The following is a 26,641-nucleotide window of genomic DNA, read 5'->3' as shown; positions in this document are numbered from 1 at the left end:
ATATGAAATATATTAAAAAAATAAAATAGCACATATATTTATCAAATATTATGGCTAATTTAGTTATTATTTTTTGTGTATACATAATATTTTTATTTAAATTTTAAAATTTATAATTAAAAAAGTAATTAATATTAATTAAAAAAATTTACCTAAAATTTAATTTAGTAAAAATATTTAATTTTTACTGAGACCAATACTACATATGATTAAAAAGATTTATTCATAGTTCAGTTTTTTTATAAACTAAATTAAAACCAGAAGAAATTATTTTAAATAATTTAAATATTGCATCAAACTACTTTCTTACAGAGTAAATCAGTTTATCAGTTTTTTTCTTTTGTGACTAAATCAGTTTATCAGTTTATAATATAGTGTATTAGTTTAAACTGATTTATATAAAAAAAATCAAGTTAATATATAAAATATTAGTTTTAAGTAGTTTACATACAATGAATAATGGCCAAATTTAAAAAAAAAAAAAGTGATCCAAAATTCATCAAATTAAATAAATTAATAAAATAAACTAGAGAGTACACTATTTTTTATGTAGTCATTCTGTCTTCGCCCGACAAAACTCAAATAACTCAAGAATTTAATGGCCCAACTCAAACGCCTCTTCTCTGCCACAAAAGCACCACAATCTACATTAAAAAATCCCCTGCCTTTCTATATTTCGTACAAAGATTAATTCTTCATTATTTATTTATTTATTGATAGGTTGGAAGTAGTTAATTACATTAATCTTCAAACTCAAGTGCTAGGTAGAGGGCACAAGTGCCCAACACATCAGTCATTTGCAATTTTGCATGCCTATCTAAAAAAAAAAGAGCATAACGTTTTGTTACCGAGATAACTCTTCTATTTATTAGGCATCACAAGTGCTAGAGACTTTCAAGAACATTTTTTCGCTACATAGATCCACTGTAATAAAAATTGAAAATCCTATTAGCCTGACCAAGAAGAAACCACACCAAGGGATGCAAGCCATGCTATGCCACCAGTTTCCCCCTCTGAATTACAATAGTTACTGGAACCCCAATTCCAAAAGTCAACAAAGACCATCTCTCACACAGTTTGCATTTGAATCAATAATCTGATATCTTTTGACAGCTTTTTGTCATAAAATATAACTAGGTTTAAGAGCTGACAGCAACTAAACCAAATTCTAGCATGAAATTATTACAGTTTCAAAATTCTGCTATTCAGAAACAACAATTATTACACGAATCACATGCATATTTGTTTAATCAATATCAATAATTCAACCCTAAATTACAGCAAAGCACAGAACAGCCGTGGTCTCATGTCATGTACTCTCCCCGCCAAAACAAGATGAGAGAATGCGTGAGAAAATTGGCACATTTCCTGGCCGTTTGGTAGGCTCAAAAATACATGGCTATTGCTTCTTCTCCTCTGCTTTCCTTGGCTGAAAAGAAGGGGGCACATGAGAGAAAATGAAAATTAATAGAATAGGTATAAATCACATACTCAAATGGAAGGAATGGTATTGAAACATAATTGTAAGACAACTAATATGGATTATTATCTAGCATTATTATATATATTAGGGGAAGAAATTATGTCCATCTTATAGCGAAACTTGGGGACATACAGGTAATCAATGCAGACGGTTTCTTCTTTGCTGTTTCCAGCAACATATGACATGTACCATGACTGTAAAATCGATGGATCCATCGTGCATACTTAGGAGCTTCAATTTATCTCAGAATTGTCATGTATCTTCCTTGTTCTATATAACAATACAAGCAAAAAATACCTTTCAAATATCCTAATAAAAATGTGCAATTTTGCATTAAAATTTATTACGGGCAAGATCAAATTAAAGTAGGATATCAGGCATGAAGAACAGGAAAACCACCAAACTCATTATTGCTCCTATGAGAAAAGCTATACTCATCATGCGACAAAGAGATTAAATGCAACATCTACTACTCATATTTGAGATTGAAAAATGCAATCCAGAGATGTTTAAGTTTGAAAATCAAAATTACAATCCCAGATAGATGTAAGAGTAGTTTTCTGTTTCCATACCATTCTGAATTCCTAAAGTAAAAGCAATAATGCAGCACCAATCACCATCCAGAAAATAACAGAAAACGATCCGCAATGGAATAATAAGCAGAGAATTAACCTTGAAAGGAACGCACCAAGCATAATCGCAAGTAAACAAAATCGATAAAGCTAGAAAAAACAAACCTTGATGCCAGGTGCGGGTTGAGATAGCTCTTCTTTGGGGATGATGACAGGCCATGACTCACCAGCTTCTCGGAACATCTGCTCGGTCTCTAGGGTTTGGCCTTTTTCAAGAATCATGGTCCTTATGCTCTGTGCAGGGGTTGAGGTCGCATCGAAGGCTTGCTCGACGCCGTTGACGAAGGTCACCGTGATCTGCGGCAGGTGTTCATCAGTTCGACGCTTCACCTCCACCTGGCACGCAGGGTTTGATTCCCTCGCCTTGCGTGAGTTGCACTGTGCCATGAACTCCATACACGATGCTATTCGCGGGTCCAGCGCGTTGTACTCGATCTTCACTTTCGATAGGAATTTCAACATTTTCCCACTCGGAGGTGACGGGCCACAACTGCACCGGAGAGGTTTTCCAATGTGATGGAAACACCACAAATTGCAAGACGAAGTTTTTTGCAGACGACTGGAAAAAAAATAACGACTTAGCCTGAGTTTCTCTGTAGTTTTTTTTAATAAATAAATAAGTAAAATAAACTAGAGAGAACACTAAACTCTTTGTTTGTTAACCTTTAAAATATATCTTTTTGTTTGGGTTGGGCCAGCTCACACCACCAACAATTAGATTATGTTATGTCACCCTTGTTTGTTTCTTTTTCACTAACAACAATTATCTTTCTAATTATTACAATTTAAAAATCACTCTTATAAAATTCATATTAACATATCTTTACCAAGGTTCTGAGAACTGGACCAGTCATCGAACCACTCTAGTCTCTGGTTCACTGGTTCAACCAGTCTAACCATGGTTCAACCGAAAAAACCGTAAATAAACATCCTAAAATATAATTATAGTCTAATATAAATCTTAACATATCTTCCAAATTAAAAACACTACCTAAATGTTATTTTCGAAATTAATAATCAACATAGTCTCAAATCTTAAAAGATTGTCAGTACAATTAACCACTCAAAAAAAAAAAAATAATGATCAATTATCATGTCCCAGCCAAACAACTTAAGAACCATGTCTGAAATATTTCTCCACAACAACATAAGCAGAATGAAAAATTCTCCAAAAAATCCTCCTCCCAAAAAGGATATGAACTTTAAGTAGATACTCATAAAAGGAATCAAACCCCAGAAAATAATTCAAGAAAAAAATCCACACAAGAAATATATAGGTCAATTCATCAGCATTTGTGGGTTAGGATGAGAGCATCATAGGGTATAAAACAGCATTACTATAAACAGTAGCAGCATGTTCATATTAAAATCAATGGACAATGCAATTGCTAAGCTAGAAAACACAGACCGAAAGATAAAAAGATTATCACAGTTCCATCCTTGCCTGGTAAGGTTCACTGACACCAGAAAGTATGCCCTGTTTTGGCATATATTGTTACTTCAGAGTAGATAGATAACATAAATTTTAATGATGTGAAAGTCAATGTAATTATATCAATAGTTTTAATACAAAAAAGAATACTAATATGCAAACTGCACGAGTGGAAAACAACTAATTTCAACAGATGTTGCTCCTTGATCACTGGTAGTCCAAACAACTATTAGCTATTTCTCAAGTCAAACTGCAGTAATCACGTCTTCTCTTCTTAGTATTGAATATAAGTGCCACTATAGCAAGAAATCTAAGATGTCTTTCCTGAACACTCAATGGATAAACCCAATCAAAAACAACATTACCAACAGCAGAAGAGACTAAACAGAACCAAGAATCAAGAACAATCAACATTCAGCAACAAACATTATAAAACATTAACCAGTAATCACATTAAACCTGCAACCAGAAACCAGCAATTACAAAACAGCAACAAACATTACAAAACATTCCAAAACAGCAACAAAACATTACAAAACATTACAAACATTACAGCAGTAACCAGTAATCACAGTAAACCTGCAACCTGCAACCAGCAACCAGCAACCAGCAACCAGCCATTACAAAACAGCAACAAACATTACAAAACATACAAGAAATTTTCAACAAAAATTTCAGAAATTGAAACGAAGAAGAAGAATCGAGCATTCAGCCATCAGTAAACAGAGCAAACAGTAACCAGAGCATAAAAGGAAGAAGAAGAACCGAAGAAGTGAAAGCAGGGGCCACTAACCTTCGACCGAGACACGGACGGCAGCCGGCGAGACGACGGCAAGCGGCGACCCGACGGCGAGCTGTTCCAAGCCTCGAGCAGAGAAACCAGGGAGGATGGGGACGACGCGCCGAGCTACAATAGAGGGCCTGAGTTCCAGATAGGGGGAAGAGGAAGAATCGGAGGCGCCGACAACACGGACGGCGGCGGCACTGCGGCAGACACGGTGAGGGGGAACCTAGGGCTTCAAAAGAGGGGACGGGGAAGAGGGGGGGGGGGGGGGGTTGAGTTCACGAATGAGGGAGTGTTGGGGGAAGGGGTGCTGAGTTGCTGACGGGGTTGGTTTTCTTTATTTAAAAAGAAAAAAAACACGATTGTCAAATGCGTTAGCTCTGTCTATTTAGATTCGGTCTGTTTAACTTGTGGATTAAATGGGTTTGCCTGTTTAAATCCGTTTTATTTGTAGATTATAATTTTTGACAAAAATTTACATGCAAATAACTTCACTTCACATGATATTGTGTTTCTGGATGACTGCTGCGTTCTGCGTATTACTATTTAGTTTGAAAAAAACGGTTTATTTTATACAATGCTTTAATTAAAAAATTAATTTAAATTCGACTAAACAATTATTTTTATCTTTTTTTTTTGTTATGTTCTTAAAATTCGTTCTATTTCAATTATTCAAAACTAATATCTTTAAATGAGCTTTTTATATTATTATTATATTATAATACTTATTATAATTAAGCATTTATGTCATAGTTGTCAGAACCGAACCGGTGATCGAACCGGTAAGATTACTGGGTCACTGAATTATTGGTTCAACCAGTGGATCACTGGTCGAACCGGTTAACTCGGTATAATTAAATAATTATATAAAATTTAATTATTTTTTATCATTTGTATTTTTATTTTTATTTTTATAAAAATAATTATCATTTTTAAATTTTAATGCTTTATTAATTAGTTTATATTCATTTTTTTATTATATTATTATAGGTGAAAAGTCACATAAAATTATTTTTTTGTGAAGTTGATATTTAAGAATCGTTAGATGATTTGACTAGTTTAACTAAATATCATCTAACGATTTTTAACTATCAACTTTATACGAAGACAAAAAACAAAATAATATATTAAAACAATAATATTAATAGATATCATATAATCATGAAAAGAAAAAATAAATTGTGATTAATTAAATTTTTTTATTTATCTTTTTAATTTGTATATATTTAATAAAATTTATAGTTAAATAAAATGTAATTGATTTAAAAATGAGAGACTTTGAAATTAAAATAAATTGAATATAAGTGAAAAGCAAAAATGCTATATGTATTATAATTTGTATACTAAATAATGACAATCACTCCAGCTTGGTGGTAGAAGCATGCTAGTTTTAATCATCACAAGCTGACACTTGGCAGCGCTGGAGGGTATGGAGCATGGTGGAGTTGCAGATTGCTGGTCTATTGTACATTCACCTTTAATATTGACCGATTGGCTCGGACCGGTCCGGTTTACGCCGGTTTTCACCGGTTCACACCGGGTTAGACCGGTTCGTACCGATTCTCTACCTGAAACGGTCGCAAGATTGGACCGGACCGGTATTAGGTCCGGTTTTCCGGTCGAACCGGCCGGTCCGGTCCGGTTCTGACAACTATGATTTATGCATTAAATAAAAAATGATAACTTTTAAATAGTTATATAAATATAAAAATTTGATTAGATACTTTCGTTTTATTGAAAATGAATTTTAGTCTTTTAGGAAAAACACAAAAGTGTGTATTATAGTGAAATCATAATTTTTAGACAAAGAAATTATGATTTTATTATTTTAAAAGAAATCATTTATTTATAGAATAATATTGAAAAATCAATAATAATTTCTATGAAAATAGTTTATCAGTAAAATAAAAGCTAATTGGTTGATTACTATAATATTTAATTTAACGATAAATTTATAATTAAACATATCTTTACGGCTTAATTTAAAATCTGTGTTAGAGAAGAAATTTAGCGACTAGAAATTTGAGTACAAATCAAAGCTCCTTAAAAAGACAGAAATAGAGACAGAAAAAAATAGAGACAGATAGTATTATTTATGACCTTTTATTTGTATGATAAATTCAGTTTTTTCTTCCATGTGAATTCTAATTTTTTTCCTCTTTTTTTCTCAATTCCTAATTTTTCCTTTTTTTCCATTTCTATACGGATAAAAAACGCGAATTTTGTTTCTTTTTCAAAATACCAAATTTTACTTTTTTAAACTATTTGTATATATATATTTGACAAAAATTAAATAAATAAAAGTTAAAGATAAATTTAAAGAAAAATTGGTCAAAAATGCTGAAGAAGAAGAACGTATTAAATTTATCATTTAAGAATTTAGGGATAATACGCAAAAAAAATAAAAATTTTTTTAAAGATAGTTATTTGATCTATCCAAACGATTTTTTTAAATAAACCATTTGTATAAAATAAACCAGTTTTTTCCAAATCAAATGGTAATACTTGTCAACCATCCATCCAAAAACAACTTCATGTGAAGTCGATTGCAGGTGAATTTCTACCATAATTTTGAGCTCAGATGTCAGCCCGATAGGTTAAACAGGCTGGCTCGTTTATCCTTTTATTTTATCTTTTGAAAATATTTTGACAAAAACTTATCACTTTTAGATCAAAAACCTTAAATAAACCGTATTTTTTTAGTTGATTGGTCAAATTTTCGGGTCGGGTCGAAAAAATATTGGTTAAAAGTGCTATTTTTAAAAAAAATTAATAATAAAATAAACGGGTCGCCTATTTAGCCCGTTTAATCCGTCATTTTTTTTTGTGTTAATCGGACTAAACTCGTTTAACCCAAAATTTAAAAGGGCTTAATTTTAGAGGCAAAGTCCACCCATTTAATTGGGTAAACGGGCTGGCCCGATGAATTTGGCCCATTTTGACGGCCCTACAAAATGGTGTCGTTTATTCAAAACGGACCGGTTCAACAATTTTTGAGCGATTCGCCATCAAGCGATTATAAACAGTGGATCGGACCATTTTCATCGCCAGTTCCCAGTTTGACTAGTTCGACCGATCAATCCGATCCGATTTTCAAAACCATGATCTTTACTCAACAAAATTATTTAATATATATATATATATATATATATATATATATATATATATATATATATAAGACTTTTTAAAGTAATAATAATTATTAGTTAAAGAACAAATAAAAAAATATTTTTTAAAATATCTTTTTAAAATTTAGAATTTAGTATTAGAATTTAAAATTTTAAATTAATCATGTACATAAAAAAATCTATTATCAAATGAGTCATTTATATATTAAAATATATTTAAAATAAGTAAAACATCACATGTATTTATAAAATATATTAGGATTAATTTACTGATTATTTTTTTATGTATACATAATAGTTTTATTTAAAATTTAAAAAAATTAATTGATATTAGTTAAAAAATCTTAAATTTAATTCGTCATTAAATAAAATACTGATACATCAATACTACATATGCTTAGAAAAATTTATTTATAGTTCAATTTTTTTATAAATTGAATTAAAATTATACTAAATGATTTTAAAACTGTTTCAAACTACTTTCCTACATAGTAAATTAGTTTATCTATTTATAATATGATGTATTAGTTTAAATTTATTTATATAAAAAAATCAAGTTTTAATATATAAAATACTAGTTTACATACCATTAACATGACCAAATCTTAAAAAGTAATCCAAAATTTATCAAATTAAATAAATAAAATAAATTAGAGAGTACATTTTTTTAATATACTCATTCTCTCTTCACAACAAATAACTCAAATTATAAGTATTTATTCTGTCTTTTAAATATACTATATCTATTATTCTTTTTCTGATGCAATAGTTAGTACAAGATAAATTTTTTAAAATTATAATAAATTTATTTTTATGTATGTTATCTTGTATATATAAGCGATTTAAAAAAAAAGACATTGTTTGGTTTTAAATCAAAGGAGGATTTAAGCGGGAGAATTGACTTTGACTTTGGCGTCAACTTAATCTGAAAAAGTACAAATTTTTGGCTTGGTTGTGTCTTAAGGAGACTTTTCCTACTGCAAGTTTTTGCTTTAGAAGAGGGATATCGTCATCGGATAGGTGTCCAAGATGTCTTTCTAGTCAGGAATCGGTTTTACATTGTATTCAAGATTGTCCAAAAGCTCAGCTTGTCTGGCATAGGTTGGATATTTCTTGTCATCCTTTGTATTTGAAGAACTAGTTCTTATATCATAGCAGAGAGCATTCGTTCAAGTTTTTTTAGGGACTTTGGTGGATATGGGGAGTAAGAAATAATGACATCTTTAATCCTCATGAAACTTGGCCTCCGAAAAAAGTAATTTGTCTGGCATTAACTTCAGAAAAGGAGTTTAGGAATATTTTTGAATTACAACGTATGTCCTTTCCTTCTACTCTAAATGATTTTTGCAATCCCCCATCCATTGGTACGTTTAAGATTAATTGTGATGCTAGTTATTTTGGTTCGGGTGATAGTGTTGGTTTTACTTGTGTTATTAGAGATTGTAATAGGAGTTGGCAAAGGGGGTGTTTGGGAATGATTGAGAGTAATAGTATTCTTCAAGGAGAATTGTTTGCTATTTGGAGAGGATATCTCTTAGCTTGGGATGTGGGCCAACGAGATGTTATTTGTGAGACGGATTATGTGGAAGCATTTAATCTTGTTACTCAAGATGGTTTTGGGTTTATTAATCCATTGGTGCTCAAAATAAGAGATACCATGCATTGGAATTGGCGTGTTGACTTTCATTTGATTATGAGAAATGCAAACACGGTGGCAGATAATATGGCAAAAATGGCGATGAAGTTACAACTTTCTCATGTGGAGCTTCCTTCACCTTGGGAAGAGTTTAAGAATAGTCTTAAACGGGACTGTCCCTCTATTTAAGCAGTACCTTTATTTTGTTTTTCTTTGTTTAGTTTATTTCAGTCACCCAAAAAAATCAAAGGAGGGTTTGATTTGTTGGATGTGGGGTTTGGGTATTTTTTGGTTAAATTTGATATTGCTGCGGATTGTGAGAAAGTCATTCTTGGTGGCCCGTGGTTGATAGACGGTCACTATGTTGCAGTAAAGCCATGGAATATGGATTTTAGGCCATGCGAAAAATCCTTCAGATCAACGCTGGTATGGATTCAAGTCTCGAAACTTCCAATTTGGTACTACCAGGAAATATAAAGTAAAAGGAATATTGAACTTGATGAAGAGTCGAAATCCTAAATCCTTTAAGAGGAATCCTAATCCTAATCCTAAGAGAGAGGAGAGAACCTCTCTCTCTAAAAACTACATCTAAAACCTAAAATTGAATTATGATCCGATATAAATTGATGTCCTGAGTCTCTGCATGTTCCCGGACTTTAATCTGTGTTTCTGGGCTGAAAACTGGGTTGAAATGTGGCCCAGAATCTCTGCCAGCGACTTTTGTAATTCTGCAGATCGCGCACGTCACGCGGCCGCGTCGTCCACGCGATCGCGTCACTCAGCATTTTTCGTACCACGAGTGCGCGTCGTCCACGCATTCGCGTCATTCGTGCAGCTTCTAGTCCGCGCGGTCGCATCAGGCACGCGAACGCGTCACTCTGATTTCTTCCATTTCGCGCGGTCGCGTGAGCCATGCGACTGCGTGACTTCTCGCTGGTTATCTCCTCAATTATTTGTATTCCTTCCACTTTTACATGCTTCCTTTCCATCCTCTGAGCCATTCCTGCCCTGTAATCTCTGAAATAACTTAACACACATATCAAGGCATCGAATGGTAATAAGAGAGGATTAAACATAGCAAAATTAAGACCAAAGAAGCATGTTTTCAATCATAGCACAAAATCAGGAAGGAGAATGTAAAACCATGCAAATCATATGAATAAGTGGGCAAAGGTTTGATAAAAACTACTCAATTGAGCACAAGATAAACCATAAAATAGTGGTTTATCAATCTCCCCACACTTAAACATTAGCATGTCCTCATGCTAAACTTCAAGGAGACTAAATAAATGAGTAGGGAAATGCAGGACTCATGCAATGCAACCTATGAATGTGAATGCAACTACATGCTAAAATGATTCTACCTACTTGGTGAAAAAGTAAATAAATCCTTCAAGAATAAATATGAGCTGGATTTCACTTATTCAAATCACAAAATACAATACAAATAACTTGCAAGAAGAAGATAGCTCATGAAAGCAGGGAATATAGAATTAAGCACTGAACACTTACTGGTAGTGTATATCACTCTAGCTCTCAAGTGTCTAGGGTCAATTCTCTCAATTCTCTACTAATCTTGTTTTCTATAGCTTGCTCTTCATCAAACAATCAACAAAAATTTAATGCACCAATACACAAATCAAGAGGTCTTTTAGGGGTTGTAATGGGGTTAGGGTCAAGGTAGGATTGTATTTGGCCAAGTGGACTAAAATCTGAATCCTTAATTAACATAAACTTTTTCCACCTAACTTAAGACAATCCATATAATCACAATACAAGATCTAACTTCCCATTAACTGTGTTTTCCACATATTCATGCATCCTAAATTTGAGTTTAGTACATATGCATTGATACCAACACTTACTTTGGGGCATTTTGTCCCCTTTTATTATTTGCTTTTTTTTCTTTTCTTTTTTCACTTTTTTTTCTTTTTATTTTTCTCTTTTTTTATTTTTTCTTTTTTTTTCTCAATGAATATGATTAAAGTATTGAATGCAATAATATGTGCTCAACTATTATTTTGCACATTTTCACTAAAATATACAACACCCAATTACTCAAACCAAATATTTTCAAACCCACTTTTTCCACACTTAATTCATGAGCACTCTCACTAGTCTAAGCTAATCAAGGATTCAAATTAAGGACATTATTATTTTCCACTTAGAGTTAGTGATGAGCTAAAGTAAAGAACAAGGGGTAAAATAGGCTCAACATAGGTTTGCAATGGATAATAAAAGGTAAGGCCATATGGGTATGTAAGCTCAGTGAAACAAGGCCTCAATCATATAAGTGCATGCATACATCAAACAATGGAAATATAGAATTAAGCAAGACAAAGATCACAATTTTAGAGAGAAAAACACACAAAAATAAAATATATTGGTTGATAAAATGCAACCAATCAAATAGGCTCAAAATCTCACTGGTTTTGTGTGTTCGAGCTCTAAACTATGTTCCAAAATAATATTTCTTCATACAAGTTTTTCAAAAAGTTTTATTTAAATTAGTGAAATACTATAAAAGGTTTCTTTGAAAAAGAAAATATTACTTCAACCAAGTGGTAAAATATGCACAAAATCAAACAAACATACAAATGTAACAACTAACAAGGAAAATAAACCATTGGTGTTGAGACAGAAGAGTAACTAACCCATGGAGATCGGTATCGACCTCCCCCCTCGGTGCATGCAAAGATGTGCAGGTGGCGGGGGTTGTGGTTCCTCAGCTAGTACTCGTTGTAGAGTCTTTCTCTTTACTCTTCCTGGTGGCCAGCCTGAAAAAGGGGGAAGAGAAAGGGACATAAAGTCAAAGGGATAGAGCAAGGGAGATGGCAGTACTAGTAAAAATCATGCCAAAATAAAGAAAAATGTCGTTAACACATGGTCGCGATTCCATGAAATTAGGATATCAATGGAAGCATAGCATGATAAATTGAGGCAATTAAATACAAGATGTTTATTGGCATGTTGGCAAAGGCATGAGTAGCGTAAATCAAGCATTAAAAGTCTTAATGTATTATTAGTTGTGAGAAACTAACAATAACGTTTGTATTGACAATTATAGTTAATTAATAAAATATTGAAAAGGGTTTTGTGAAAAACAGGCATTACAGTAGTAGGATAACTTAAAAGTAGTGCATGATGCCATACGGGCTTTTTCACAAACACATAGCAAGCATGGTAAATAAGTCATTGAAAGTATTAAATTGAACATGCAAGCAACCTTTTAAAAACTTATATAATTGTCAAACAATTCTTTGAATAATCCACAAGCAAAATAAATAAATTTCTAACACCAATGAAAATAATGCAATGAATAAAACTATGCAAATAAATTAAATAGAAGTGAAAAGGGATGAGAAGAAGAAAGTAAGAGAAGGAAGAAGAAAAAAGAAAAGAAATAAGAAGGGAAGAAAAGATTTAAATATAGGGGAGAAAAGATAAGATATTTGGCTGCTTTGGATAAGCTGTGCGCCGCTTGTGACGCGGATGCGTGAGTGACGTGTTCACGCGGATAGCGCTTCTATGAGATGATGCGGACACGTCATCCACGCGGTCGTGACAAACCCCATTTTGAGGGTTTATCTTGTACTGATTTCAGGGGTTTTATCAATGATTCCACACACTTTCTGTATGAAAATACAAGAATTTGCATTCCTTTCCTAGTTTTGCCCCATGGATGAAAACATACTTATTTTGCATTAAAATAGATACATTTCTAATCCTCTATTGATGCCATTCGATGCCGTGACCCGTGTGTTAAGTGGTTCCAGAATATAGGGCAGGGATGGACCGGAAGAGAGAAGGAGGATGGGAGCAAAGGAAGGGAGCAAGAGAATTAAGCCTTGGAAATCTCAGCATGGGCGCGTGCGCGCACTTGATGCGTCCGCGTGGATAGAAAAACTAGAAGCCGAAGCCAAGAGTCGAGCCACGAGGCGGCTTGCGTAGCGGCTAAGCCATGATCTTCTTGGGCGCGCACGCGTACGTCACGCCTCCGCGTACATTTCAAAATGCATCTGTGGCGCGCGCGCGTACTTTGCGCGTGCGCGCCGATGTTCGAATGTGATTTTTTTTAAGAAGCCACGTGACTTAGGCGTCGAGTTGGTTGGAGATCCCATTTTTGGGGAATGCCTTGGCGGGAAAAGCTTAAGAAGACCAGAGGAGCAAGGGTTAAGGACACTTAGTTCATTTTTAGATTTTAGATATTTTGAGGGATAGTTAGTTACACTCTTGGAGGAGAAGAGATAGATCTCAAGCTCTCACTAGGGTTCTTCTTCATCCAATTTCTGAATTTTCAATCACTCTTTGGTGAGATCCATTGCAATTCTCACTTTGCTTTGTTCATGTCATAGATTTTCTTCCTCAATTTCAAGTAGTAGTTGTAGTTGCTAAATTCTCTTAGATCTAGAATTCAACTTTGTGTTTTGGATTTTATCAATACTTTGAGAATTTGATCCTTATTGTTGCTCTTTGATACTTGTTGTTAGTTCCTTGTGTTGCAATACTATTAGTTCTACTTTTCTTTTCATTTTACTATGACTTTCTTTCTTGCTCATCAAATGTTTGATAAAATGTCAACACTAGTTATGGAGTAGAAATTTCTCACTTGGCATAGGGTTGGACCATTAGAAGAAGTTGAATAGTTGTGTCAATTGTTGATTTGGAATTAGGGATTGCTAATTGACTTGGAGTGCACTAAAGCTAGATTCCTATGAAGTGAAGCTAGGACTTGTGACTCAAGTTGATTATCTTCATTTGACTTTCCTCTATACCTAGGGGATAACTAAATGAGGCATGGCCTAATTGTTGTCATCGTTGAAAGAACTATAAGGATAGAAATTCTAATGCCAATCCTAAGCCAAGTCTTTTAATGATTGATAGTTTGTTTCCTACTACTTTGCTAAAACTTTCAAAGAATCCTAACAAAGCTTTCTAATCAATAAGATGCACATTTTGGCAATTCCAAGGGAGGACGACTCGGGAGACTAGTACTCTCGGATATAGATTGTAGCATTATTTGGTACGAAATTTAAGTGTCGATTAGACTATACTCACGATTATATTCATCTTTGAATTCTAAATCGGCATACTAAATTTCGTTTATCAGGTCGCGTGGATCGATTTGTGCCATTAGCGCGAGGGCAGCCTCGCGGCCGCGCAACTTTCTGTTTGAAACTCATATTGCCAAATCTTTGGGTGACGCGATCGCGTGGTTGACGCGATCGCGTGGATGGCCTAAATTTGAAAACGGCGCGGACGCGTGGGGCACGCGTTCGCGTGGTAAGTCTTGTGCTTCTAGCACGAGTCTAGCCCAATTCTAGCTCAACTTTCAGCCATACACCCTTTTTACGTTGAATTTGAGGCACGCATTCGCGTGGGTGATGCGGACGCGTGGGAGGCATTTTTGCCACATGATGCGGATGCGTCAGCGACGCGGTCGCGTGGATCAACTTGTGCCAAAGGCAGGCCTCCAGCCGCGCTTTCGCGTGACTCTCTGTTCACTTTTCTTTTCTCCCTAATGCACCTGCGACGCAGACGCGTCAGCGACGCTGTCGCGTCGCGTGCGAATATATATATATATATATATAAATATATAATGCAGTATGCAGAATGCAATGCTTAATATGAATGCTATGCAAGTATGCATGATTCCAGGTTCAACCAAGACTCAAAAACAAACAAAATAGACTAGAATTAAAACTGAAAGAGGAACGATAATACCATGGTGGGTTGTCTCCCACCTAGCACTTTTAGTTAAAGTCCTTAAGTTGGACATTTGGTGAGCTCCATGTTATGGTAGCTTATGCTTATACTGATCCAGGAATCCCCACCAATGTTTGTACTTCCAATAGCCTCCGGGGTCCCAAATCTTGTTTCTACACCCGTTTTCAAGTTGATCATTGGTGGACGAAATTGTGATCCATATTCTTTTGTACTTGTATGAAATCATTATTATGGCACCAGTTGAATTCACAACTCCGTTTAACTAACCAGCAAGTGTACTGGGTCGTCCAAGTAATAAACCTTACGTGAGTAAGGGTCGATCCCACAGAGATTGTTGGTATGAAGCAAGCTATGGTCACCTTGTAAATCTCAGTTAGGCAGACTAAATAGTTTTGGTTTTTGATGAGCGGATATTTTATACGCTTTTTGGGGGTAATTTCATGTAGATTTTAGTATGTTTTAATTAGTTTTTAGTGGAATGTTATTAGTTTTTAGGCAAAAATCATATTTCTGGACTTTACTATGAGTTTGTGTATTTTTCTGTGATTTCAGGTATTTTCTGGCTGAAATTGAGGGAGCTGAGCAAAAATCTGAGTTAGGCTGAAAAAGGACTGCTGATGCTGTTGGATCCTGACCTCCCTGCACTCAAAATGGATTTTCTGGAGCTACAGGAGTCCAATTGGTGCGCTCTCAACGGCGTTGAAAAGTAGACATCCAGCGCTTTCCAGCAATATATAATAGTCCATACTTTGCGCGAAGATAGACGACGTAACTTGGCGTTGAACGCCAAGTTCATGCTGCTGTCTGGAGTTAAACGCCAGAAAAACGTCATGATCCGGAGTTGAACGCCCAAAACACGTCATAACCTGGAGTTTAACGCCAAGAAAGGCCTCTACTCGTGGATAGCTTTAGTCTCAGCCCCAGTACACACCAAGTGGGCCCCAGAAGTGGATTTCTGCACCAATTATCTTAGTTTACTCATATTCTGTAAACCTAGGTTACTAATTTACTATTTAAACAACTTTTAGAGACTTATCTTGTACCTCATGACATTTTCAGATCTGAATTACATACTTTTTGACGGCATGAGTCTCTAAACTCCATTGTTGGGGGTGAGGAGCTCTGCAGCGTCTCGATGACTTAATACAATTCCTTTGTTTTCCATTCAAACACGCTTGTTCTTATCTAAGATGTTTATTCGCGCTTAATTGTGAAGAAGGTGATGATCCGTGACACTCATCACCTTCCTCAATCCATGAACGTGTGCCTGACAACCACCTCCGTTCTACATCAGATTGAATGAATATCTCTTAGATTCCTTAATCAGAATCTTCGTGGTATAAGCCGGATCGATGGCGGCATTCATGAGAATCCGAAAAGTCTAAACCTTGTCTGTGGTATTCCGAGTAGGATTCCGGGATTGAATGACTGTGACGTGCTTCAAACTCCTGAGGGCTGGGCGTTAGTGACAGACGCAAAAGAATCAATGGATTCTATTCCAACCTGATTGAGAACCGACAGATGATTAGCCGTGCTGTGACAGAGCATAGGAACGTTTTCACTGAGAGGATGGGAAGTAGCCACTGACAACGGTGACACCCTACATAGAGCTTGCCATGGAAGGAGCCTTGCGTGTGTTGAAGGATTTCAAGGAAGAGTTGAAGTCGAAGGACAAAGCATCTCCAAAACTCCAACATATTCCCCATTACTGCACAACAAGTAACGCTGTTATTCTCTTTTATTTTTATAATCAAACCTAGTAATTTCATTAAATCCTTATTGGCCTCCTGACTAAGATTAATAAAATAAATATTGATTGCTTCAAACTAATAATCTCCGTGGGATCGACCCTTACTCACGTAAGGTATTACTTGGACGACCCAGTGCACTTGCTGGTTAGTTGTGCGAATCACAAATTCGTGCACCAAGTTTTTGGCGCCGTTGCCGGGGATTATTGAGTTTGAACAATTGAAGGCATATTTTATTTCTTAGATCAGGAATAATTTATTTTTGTTGTTACAGAGTCATTAAATTTTGATAGGATAATTTCTTTTCAAAAATTTCTTTTCAAAAATATTATTTTTCTTAATTAATTGTTAATTTTTCGTGAGTTTAGTGTCTTATTCTAAGTTTGGTGTTAATTGCATATTTGATATTTTTCTTTAAATTTTTGAACTTGTGTTCTTTGTTCTTCATTGATCTTCAAGTTGTTCTTAGTTATTTTTCTTGTTTGATCTTGAGTTTTTCTTGTTTTGTGTCTTTTCCTGTTTTTCTTGTGCTTTTTCAAAACATTAACTTTCAAAATTTATCCACAAAAATAATACATCTTTAAAATACATTACATTTTTAACTCAGTTGGTTATAGCGTTGGCTTATGTTCTTGGCAATTGGGCACTAGTTCTTTTGAAAATCTTTTTCAAAAATAATTTTTCTTGATTTAATCTGTGCCAAACTTTAAGTTTGGTGTTTTCTTGTTAATTTTGATATAATTTTCGAAAATTTGTCTTGGTTTTCTAAAAATTTTAAGTTTGGTGTTCTTTCTTTTGTTCTTGGTGTTCTTGTGAATATTCAAGGTGTTCTTGAGTCTTTCTTGTGCTCTGATCTTAAAATTTTTAAGTTTGGTGTTGGTGCGCGAAATTGTGAACAATACTTTTTCACAACTCTCATAATCCCCGGTAATGGCTCCAAAAACGTGGTAGCTCAATACCATGGCATTACACAACTTCGCACAACTAACCAGCAAGTGCACTGGGTCGTCCAAGTAATAAACCTTACGCGAGTAAGGGTCGATCCCACGAAGATTGTTAGTATTGAAGCAAGCTATGGTCATCTTGTAAATCTTAGTCAGGCAAACTCAAATGGTAATGGTGATGAACGAAAATAACATAAAAGATAAAGATAGTGATACTTATGTAATTCATTGGTAGGAACTTCAGATAAGCGCATGAAGATGCCTTCCCTTCCTTCTCTCTGCTTTCCTACTGTCTTCATCCAATCCTTCCTACTCCTTTCCATGGCAAGCTTAAGCAAGGGTTTCACCGTTGTCAGTGGCTACCTCCCATCCTCTCAGTGAAAGCGATTGCATATGCTCTGTCACAGCATAGCGGAATTCATCTGTCGGTTCTCAATCAGGCCGGAATAGAATCCAGTGATTCTTTTGCGTCTGTCACTAACGCCCCGCCCTCAGGAGTTTGAAGCACGTCACAGTCATTCAGTCATTGAATCCTACTCAGAATACCACAGACAAGGTTAGACCTTCCGGATTCTCTTGAATGCCGCCATCAGTTCTCGCCTATACCACGAAGACTCTGATCTCACGGAATGGTTGGCTCGTTTGTCAGACGAGCACTCGGTTGTCAGGCGATCAACCATGCATCGTGCAATCAGGAATCCAAGAGATATTCACTAGAGCCTTGATCGCTTGTAGAACAAGAATGGTTGTCAGTCACCTTGTTCATGGGTGAGAATGATGATGAGTGTCACGGATCATCACATTCATCAAGTTGAAGAACAAGTGATATCTTAGAACAAGAACAAGCGGAATTGAATGGAAGAACAATAGTAATTGCATTAATACTCGAGGTACAGCAGAGCTCCACACCTTAATCTATGGTGTGTAGAAACTCCACCGTTGAAAATACATAAGCATAAGGTCTAGGCATGGCCGAATGGCCAGCCTCCCAAAGTGATCAAAAGATCTAAAGAAAAAGGTTCCAAAGATCAAAAGATGAAAATACAATAGTAAAAGGTCCTACTTATAGAAAACTAGTAGCCTAAGGTTTACAGAAATGAGTAAATGACATAAAAATCCACTTCCGGGCCCACTTGGTGTGTGCTTGGGCTGAGCAATGAAGCATTTTCGTGTAGAGACTCTTCTTGGAGTTAAACGCCAGCTTTGGTGCCAGTTTGGGCGTTTAACTCCCATTTGGGTGCCAGTTCCAGCGTTTAACGCTGGGATTTCTTGAGGTGACTTTGAACGCCGGTTTGGGCCATCAAATCTTGGGCAAAGTATGGACTATCATATATTGCTGGAAAGCCCAGGATGTCTACTTTTCAACGCCGTTGAGAGCGCACCAATTGGGCTTCTGTAGCTCCAGAAAATCCACTTCGAGTGCAGGGAGGTCAGAATCCAACAGCATCTGCAGTCCTTTTTGGTCTCTGAATCAGATTTTTGCTCAGGTCCCTCAATTTCAGCCAGAAAATACCTGAAATCACAGAAAAACACACAAACTCATAGTAAAGTCTAGAAAAGTGAATTTTAACTAAAAACTAATAAAAATATACTAAAAACTAACTAGATCATACCAAAAACATACTAAAAACAATGCCAAAAAGTATACAAATTATCCGCTCATCAGGTGTTCCTTGGTGTTTTCCCTCCAAAAATTTTCGAAAATAAGGAGCATTGGATCTAAAAATTTTAAGTCTTGTGTCTTTTGTGTGTTTTTCTCTTTCATCATAAAATTCAAAATTCAAAAAATATATCTTTTCTAACTAATTTTAAACTATATTTTCGAAAATTTTCTATAAAAATTCATATTTCAATTTCAAAATATTTTCAATTTCTTCTTTTTGTTTCGTTTTTATTTTATTTTTTAAAAAATAAATAAATAAATAAATAAAAAATATATATAACTTTTTATAAAATAAAAAAATATCAACATACATATCATCTCTTTTATTCCATCATGGAATTAAGTGGGAATGAACAGTCCAGGAGGACTCTGGGGTCATATGCTAACCCCACTACTGCTTCATATGGGAGTAGTATCTGTATACCCTCCATTGGAGTCAGTAGCTTTGAGTTGAATCCTCAGCTCATTATCATGGTGCAGCAAAACTGCCAGTATTCTGGTCTTCCACAGGAAGAACCTACAGAGTTTCTGGCACAATTTCTGCAAATTGCTGATACAGTACATGATAAGGAAGTAGATCAGGATGTCTACAGATTATTACTGTTTCCATTTGCTGTAAAAGATCAAGCTAAGAGGTGGTTAAATAACCAGCCTAAGAACAGCATAAAAACATGGAAACAGCTGTCAGAAAAATTCCTGAATCACTATTTCCCTCCAAAACGGATGACACAGCTAAGGCTAAGCATCCAAGGCTTCAAACAAGGAGATAATGAATCCCTTTATGATGTCTGGGATAGATACAGAGAGATGCTAAGAAAATGCCCCTCTGAAATGTTTTCAGAGTGGGTGCAATTAGACATCTTTTACTATGGGCTTATAGAAAAAGCTCAGATTTCTCTAGACCACTCAGCTGGTGGATCTATACATATGAGAAAAACAATTGAAGAAGCTCAAGAGCTCATTGATACAGTTGCCAGAAATCAGCATCTGTACCTAAGCAGTGAATCTTCCATGAAAGAAGAAGCTAAAACAGTAACTGCAGAACTCAGTCCGGTGGATCAGGCTAATGAAATTAATCAACAATTGGACTTTCTAACTCAGCAGCTAGCCGAATTCAAGGAAATATTACAGGAAACAAGAATGGCTAACAAGAATATGGAAGTGCAATTAAAGCAGACAGAAAAGCAACTGTCAAAACAAATAGCAGAAGAATGCCAAGCAGTTCAATTAAGAAGTGGGAAAACATTAAATACCTCACTTCAAGACAGCAGGAAGCCAAGAAATGAACAGATGTCTACTCAAAATCCCTCTGAGGACAATCAGAGCCCAGAGAGGAATGATGATGGCGCTGAACGCCCAGACCATGCTCATTCCTGGCGTTCAACGCCAGAAACAAGCATGAATCCGGCGTTGAACGCCCAAAGGGAACATGGTTCTGGCGTTCAAACGCCAGTAACCAACAAGGAAGTGGCATCTAACACCACTCCAGCTTCCACCCCTGGCATTCAAATGCCAGTGAGTGATCAGTCACATACAAGTGCTGATAACAACCCTTCTAAAAAGGCTTCCCAACCCACTTCTGTAGGTAATAAACCTGCAGCAACTAAGGTTGAGGAATACAAAGCCAAAATGCCTTATCCTCAAAAACTCCGCCAAGCGGAACAGGATAAGCAATTTGCCCGCTTTGCAGACTATCTCAGGACTCTTGAAATAAAGATTCCGTTTGTAGAAGCACTTGAGCAAATACCCTCTTATGCTAAGTTCATGAAAGATATCTTAAGTCATAAGAAGGATTGGAGGGAGACTGAAAAAGTTTACCTCACTGAAGAATGCAGTGCAGTCATTCTGAAAAGCTTACCTGAGAAGCTTAAAGATCCTGGGAGCTTTATGATACCATGCACATTAGAGGGTACTTGTACCAAGCAAGCTTTATGTGATCTTGGGGCAAGTATCAACCTAATACCTGCATCTACTATCAGAAAGCTTGGTTTAACTGAAGAAATCAAACCAACCAGGATATGTCTTCAACTTGCTGATGGATCCATTAAATACCCATCAGGAGTGATTGAAGACATGATTGTCAAGGTTGGGCCATTCGCCTTCCCTACTGACTTTGTGGTGCTGGAAATGGAGGAGCACAAGAGTGCAACTCTCATTCTAGGAAGACCTTTCCTAGCAACTGGCCGAACCCTCATTGATGTCCAAAAAGGGGAAGTAACCTTGAGAGTCAATGAGGAGGAGTTTAAGTTGAATGTTGTCAAAGCTATGCAATATCCAGACACCCCAAATGACTGCATGAGTGTTGATATTATTGACTCTCTGGTAAGAGAGGTCAATATGGCTGAGAGTCTCGAATCAGAGCTAGAGGACATCTTTAAAGATGCTCAGCCTGATTTGGAGGAATCAGAGAAGATAATAGAACCTCTGAAAATCCCTCAAGAAGAGGAGAAACCTCCAAAACCCGAACTCAAACCATTACCACCATCCCTGAAATATGCATTTTTGGGAGAAGGTGATACCTTTCCTGTAATTATAAGTTCTACCTTAGAGCCACAGGAAGAGGAAGCACTAATTCAAGTGCTAAGAACACACAAGACAGCTCTTGGGTGGTCCATCAGTGATCTTAAGGGCATTAGCCCAGCCAGATGCATGCACAAAATCTTACTGGAAGATGACGCCAAGCCAGTGGTTCAACCACAAAGGCGGCTGAATCCAGCTATGAAAGAAGTGGTGCAGAAAGAGGTCACTAAATTACTAGAGGCTGGGATTATTTATCCTATTTCTGACAGCCCCTGGGTGAGCCCTGTCCAAGTCGTCCCTAAGAAAGGAGGTATGACAGTGGTTCATAATGAAAAAAATGAACTGGTTCCTACAAGGACAGTTACAGGGTGGCGTATGTGCATAGATTATAGAAGGCTCAATACAGCCACCAGAAAGGATCATTTTCCTTTACCATTCATAGACCAGATGCTAGAAAGACTAGCAGGTCATAAATACTACTGCTTCCTGGATGGATATTCAGGTTATAATCAAATTGCAGTAGATCCCCAGGATCAGGAGAAAACGGCATTCACATGCCCATCTGGAGTATTTGCATACAGACGGATGCCATTTGGACTGTGCAATGCACCTGCAACCTTTCAGAGGTGCATGCTCTCAATTTTCTCTGATATGGTGGAAAAATTCCTGGAAGTCTTCATGGATGACTTTTCAGTATTTGGAGACTCATTCAGCTCTTGCCTTAACCATTTAGCACTTGTTCTGAAAAGATGCCAAGAGACTAACCTGGTTTTAAACTGGGAAAAATGTCACTTCATGGTGATTGAAGGAATTGTTCTTGGGCACAAAATTTCGAACAAGGGAATAGAGGTGGATCAAGCTAAGGTAGAAGTAATTGAAAAATTACCACCACCCGCTAATGTTAAGGCAATCAGAAGCTTTCTGGGGCATGCAGGATTCTATAGGAGGTTCATAAAGGATTTTTCAAAAATCGCCAAACCTCTGAGCAACCTGCTAGCTGTTGACACGCCATTTATCTTTGATAAAGAGTGTCTGCAGGCATTTGAGTCTCTGAAAGCTAAATTGGTTACTGCACCAATCATCTCTGCACCAGACTGGACATTACCATTTGAATTGATGTGTGATGCCAGTGACCATGCCATTGGTGCAGTGTTGGGACAAAGGCATGACAAGCTTCTGCACGTCATTTACTATGCCAGCCGTGTTCTAAATAATGCACAGAAGAATTACACAACCACAGAAAAGGAGCTACTAGCAGTGGTTTACGCCATTGACAAATTCAGATCCTATTTAGTAGGATCAAAAGTGATTGTGTACACTGATCATGCTGCTCTTAAATATCTACTCACAAAGCAGGATTCAAAACCCAGACTCATCAGATGGGTGTTGCTTCTGCAAGAGTTTGATATAGAAATAAGAGACAGAAAAGGGACAGAGAATCAAGTGGCAGATCACCTGTCCCGAATAGAACCAGTGGAAGGGGCGTCCCTCCCTCTCACTGAGATCTCTGAAACCTTTCCGGATGAGCAACTGTTTGCCATCCAGGAAGTGCCATGGTTTGCAGACATTGCAAACTACAAGGTAGTGAGATTCATACCCAAAGAGTACAGTAGGGTGCAATCAAAGAAATTAATCACAGATGCAAAGTACTATCTTTGGGATGAACCATATCTCTTCAAGAGATGTGCAGACGGAGTAATCCGTAGATGTGTGCCTAAAGAGGAAGCACAGAAGATCCTTTGGCATTGCCATGGATCACAGTATGGAGGACATTTTGGAAGTGAGCGAACAGCCACAAGAGTCCTCCAAAGTGGCTTTTACTGGCCTACTCTCTATAAAGATTCCCGAGCATTTGTGCTTAATTGTGACAGTTGCCAAAGATCAGGAAACCTACCCCACAGTTATGCCATGCCTCAACAAGGGATATTGGAGATTGAGTTGTTTGATGTATGGGGCATTGACTTCATGGGACCTTTCCCACCATCATACTCAAACACTTATATTCTGGTGGCAGTGGATTATGTATCCAAATGGGTGGAGGCTATTGCAACACCCACTAATGACACTAAAACAGTGTTAAAATTCATCCAGAAACATATTTTCAGCAGATTTGGTATCCCTAGAGTGTTAATCAGTGATGGGGGCACTCATTTTTGTAATAAACAGCTTTACTCTGCTCTGGTACGTTATGGAGTCAACCATAGGGTAGCTACTCCATATCACCCACAAACTAACGGGCAAGCTGAAGTCTCAAATAGAGAACTTAAAAGAATCCTGGAACGGACTGTAATTAACCGTAGAAAGGATTGGGCAAGAAGCTTGGATGATGCTCTGTGGGCATACAGAACAGCATTCAAGACCCCCATAGGGACCTCTCCATACCAGCTTGTGTATGGAAAGGCATGTCACTTGCCAGTGGAACTGGAACACAAGGCCTACTGGGCAACCAGATTCCTAAACCTTGATGCCAAGTTAGCTGGAGAAAAACGATTGCTCCAGTTAAATGAGCTAGAGGAATTTAGACTCAATGCTTTCGAGAATGCAAAAATTTACAAGGAGAAAGCAAAAAGATGGCATGATAAGAAATTGTCATCCAGAGTCTTTGAGCCAGGGCAGAAAGTTCTGCTATTCAATTCTAGGCTCAAATTATTCCCTGGGAAATTAAAATCCCGGTGGAGATGTCCATATGTAATTACAAGTGTATCACCATATGGATACGTAGAGCTTTAGGATAATGAATCTAACAAAAGGTTCATTGTTAATGGACAGAGAGTTAAACATTATCTTGAAGGCAACTTCGAGCAAGAATGCTCAAAACTGAGACTTGATTAGAGCTCAGTGGTAGTCCAGCTAAAGACAATAAAGAAGCGCTTGCTGGGAGGCAACCCAGCCATTTACAAAGTTTATTTACTAATTAAATAAATTTTCTTTTTTTACAGGTATGAGTCCAAGTATCTTCAAAGGTGAAATGGCAAATGGTTGAAGTCACAGAGTTACAGGAAAATTTGAAAGCTCACTGGCGTGAGAAAGCCAGTAAGAAACACTTTGGGCGTTGAACGCCCAAAAGAAGCACCCACTGGGCGTTTAACGCCAGTAAGGGTAGCCATCTGGGCGTTAAACGCCAGAAAGGAGCATCTTCTGGGCGTTAAACGCCAGAAAGAAGCACCTTCTGGGCGTTTAACGCCAGTCTGCTAGCATCCTGGGCGTTCAGAAAAACGCCCAGTGACAAAGGACTTCCTGGTGTTCAACGCCAGAAAGAAGCATCAGCTGGGCGTTGAACGCCCAGGAGAAGCAGCATTTGGGCGTTAAACGCCCAAAACATGCATCGTTTGGGCGTTTAACGCCAGGATGGTGGGGAGGATGTAAAATTCGTTTTTCTTTATAATTTTTCTAAATTTTTATGTTTCAATTCATGATTTCTTGCATAAACATGTTTCAAAATGTCATCCTTCAATTCCAAAATTTTTAATCCTAATTTCTAAAAACACTAATTTCTAAAATCCCTTTTTCAAAAATATCAAATATATCTTAATTCATAAACCCAAATCGTTTTCCAATCCAAATCTTTTTCAAATCTTCTTCAACTCATCATATCTTTTGGATTTCAAAATTGCCTCTCCCTCTATTCCTCTCCTGTCATTTCTTTTGCTTGAGGACAAGCAAACCTCTAAGTTTGGTGTGAGTTGCCATGATCACTGAGCTAAAACTCATCAAGATCATGGCACCTAAGGGAACAAGAAGAGCAAGGATGTGAACTTAAGGGAGCTGAAGCGTCAGAAATTAATTCTTGAAGGCACCCTACAGACTAGAGGAACATCCACTTCCCAAAATACAGGTTGTTAAGTTCTAATTCTAGCTTTAACTCTGTGATAGTATTATTATAGGATTTTACCTTAGAAGTTATATAGGAGTAGTAGTAATTAGCATATCTATTTTGGTTTTATTTCCAATTAAGTTATAATTTATTTTTCCCATCATCATCAAACATGAATAAAATAGTAGATTTGTAGAATAAAGAGGCAATTTAATTTTTTCGAGTTCTTAATAAGGAAAATTCTAATTATTTATATGTGGTGGCAATACTTTTTGTCTTCTGAATGAATGCTTGAACAGTGCATATTTTTGATCTTGTTGTTTATGAATGTTAAAATTGTTGGCTCTTGAAAGAATGATGAACAAAGAGAAATGTTATTGATGATCTGAAAAATCATGAAATTGATTCTTGAAGCAAGAAAAAGCAGTGAAAAAGCAACAGCTTGTGAAAAACAAAAAAAAAAGTGGAAAAAAAAATAAATAGAAAGAAAAAGAAAAAGCAAGCAGAAAAAGCCAATAGCCCTTAAAACCAAAAGGCAAGGGTAAAAAGGATCCAAGGCTTTGAGCATCAATGGATAGGAGGGCCTAAGGAAATAAAATCCAGGCCTAAGCGGCTAAATCAAGCTGTCCCTAACCATGTGCTTGTGTCATGAAGGTCCAAGTGAAAAGCTTGAGACTGAGTGGTTAAAGTCGTGATCCAAATCAAAAAGAGTGTGCTTAAGAGCTCTGGACACCTCTAACTGGGGACTCTAGCAAAGCTGAGTCACAATCTGAAAAGGTTCACCCAGTTATGTGTCTGTGGCATTTGTGTATCCGGTGGTAATACTGGAAAACAAAGTGCTTAGGGCCACGGCCAAGACTCATAAAAGTAGCTGTGTTCAAGAATCAACATACTTAACTAGGAAAATCAATAATACTATCTGACTTCTGAGTTCCTATGGATGCCAATCATTCTGAATTTCAAAGGATAAAGTGAGATGCCAAAACTGTTTGGAAGCAAAAAGCTACTAGCCCCACTCATCTAATTAGAATCTGAGCTTCACTTAAAACTCTGAGATATTATTGCTTCTTGATTTCTTTTTATCCTCTGTTATTCATCTAGTTGCTTGAGGACAAGCAACAGTTTAAGTT

The 26,641-nt window shown here is 36.5% G+C and overlaps 1 protein-coding gene across 3 annotated transcripts; it reads right to left on the bottom strand.

The window, feature by feature from the left end:
• Positions 1-1,082: 1,082 nt before the first annotated feature.
• Positions 1,083-4,707, bottom strand: LOC112742064 (uncharacterized). Of its 3 annotated transcripts, XR_011871961.1 has the most exons (4): positions 4,341-4,707; positions 2,221-2,674; positions 1,616-1,753; positions 1,083-1,429 (listed from the first exon to the last, which is right to left on the bottom strand). XR_011871961.1 is itself a non-coding variant. In XM_025791276.3 (3 exons), the coding sequence occupies exons 2-3, from the start codon at positions 2,575-2,577 to the stop codon at positions 1,400-1,402; spliced, it is 387 nt and encodes a 128-aa protein (XP_025647061.1). In that variant the 5' UTR covers positions 2,578-2,674; positions 4,341-4,702; the 3' UTR covers positions 1,083-1,399. The 3 variants fall into 3 exon arrangements, 2 of the variants coding, with proteins under 2 accessions (XP_025647061.1, XP_072072310.1); XM_025791276.3 differs by lacking the exon at positions 1,616-1,753 and having other exon boundaries at positions 4,341-4,702; XM_072216209.1 differs by lacking the exons at positions 1,616-1,753; positions 4,341-4,707 and adding an exon at positions 3,524-3,544.
• Positions 4,708-26,641: the final 21,934 nt, after the last annotated feature.

Source organism: Arachis hypogaea, chromosome 2, assembly GCF_003086295.3.
Source record: "Arachis hypogaea cultivar Tifrunner chromosome 2, arahy.Tifrunner.gnm2.J5K5, whole genome shotgun sequence".
Taxonomy (NCBI): domain Eukaryota; kingdom Viridiplantae; phylum Streptophyta; class Magnoliopsida; order Fabales; family Fabaceae; genus Arachis; species Arachis hypogaea.
The sequence above is the reverse complement of the archived record's forward strand: the minus strand, read 5'-3'. Positions and strand labels throughout refer to the sequence as shown.

Coding starts and splice junctions, on each gene's coding strand:
- LOC112742064 (XM_025791276.3), bottom strand. CDS start 2,577: ATGTTGAAATTCCTATCGAAAGTGAAGATCGAGTACAACGCGCTGGAC. Junction 1,430..2,220: donor AACCCGCACCTGGCATCAAG/GTTTGTTTTTTC, acceptor CCTTCTTTTCAG/CCAAGGAAAGCAGAGGAGAA.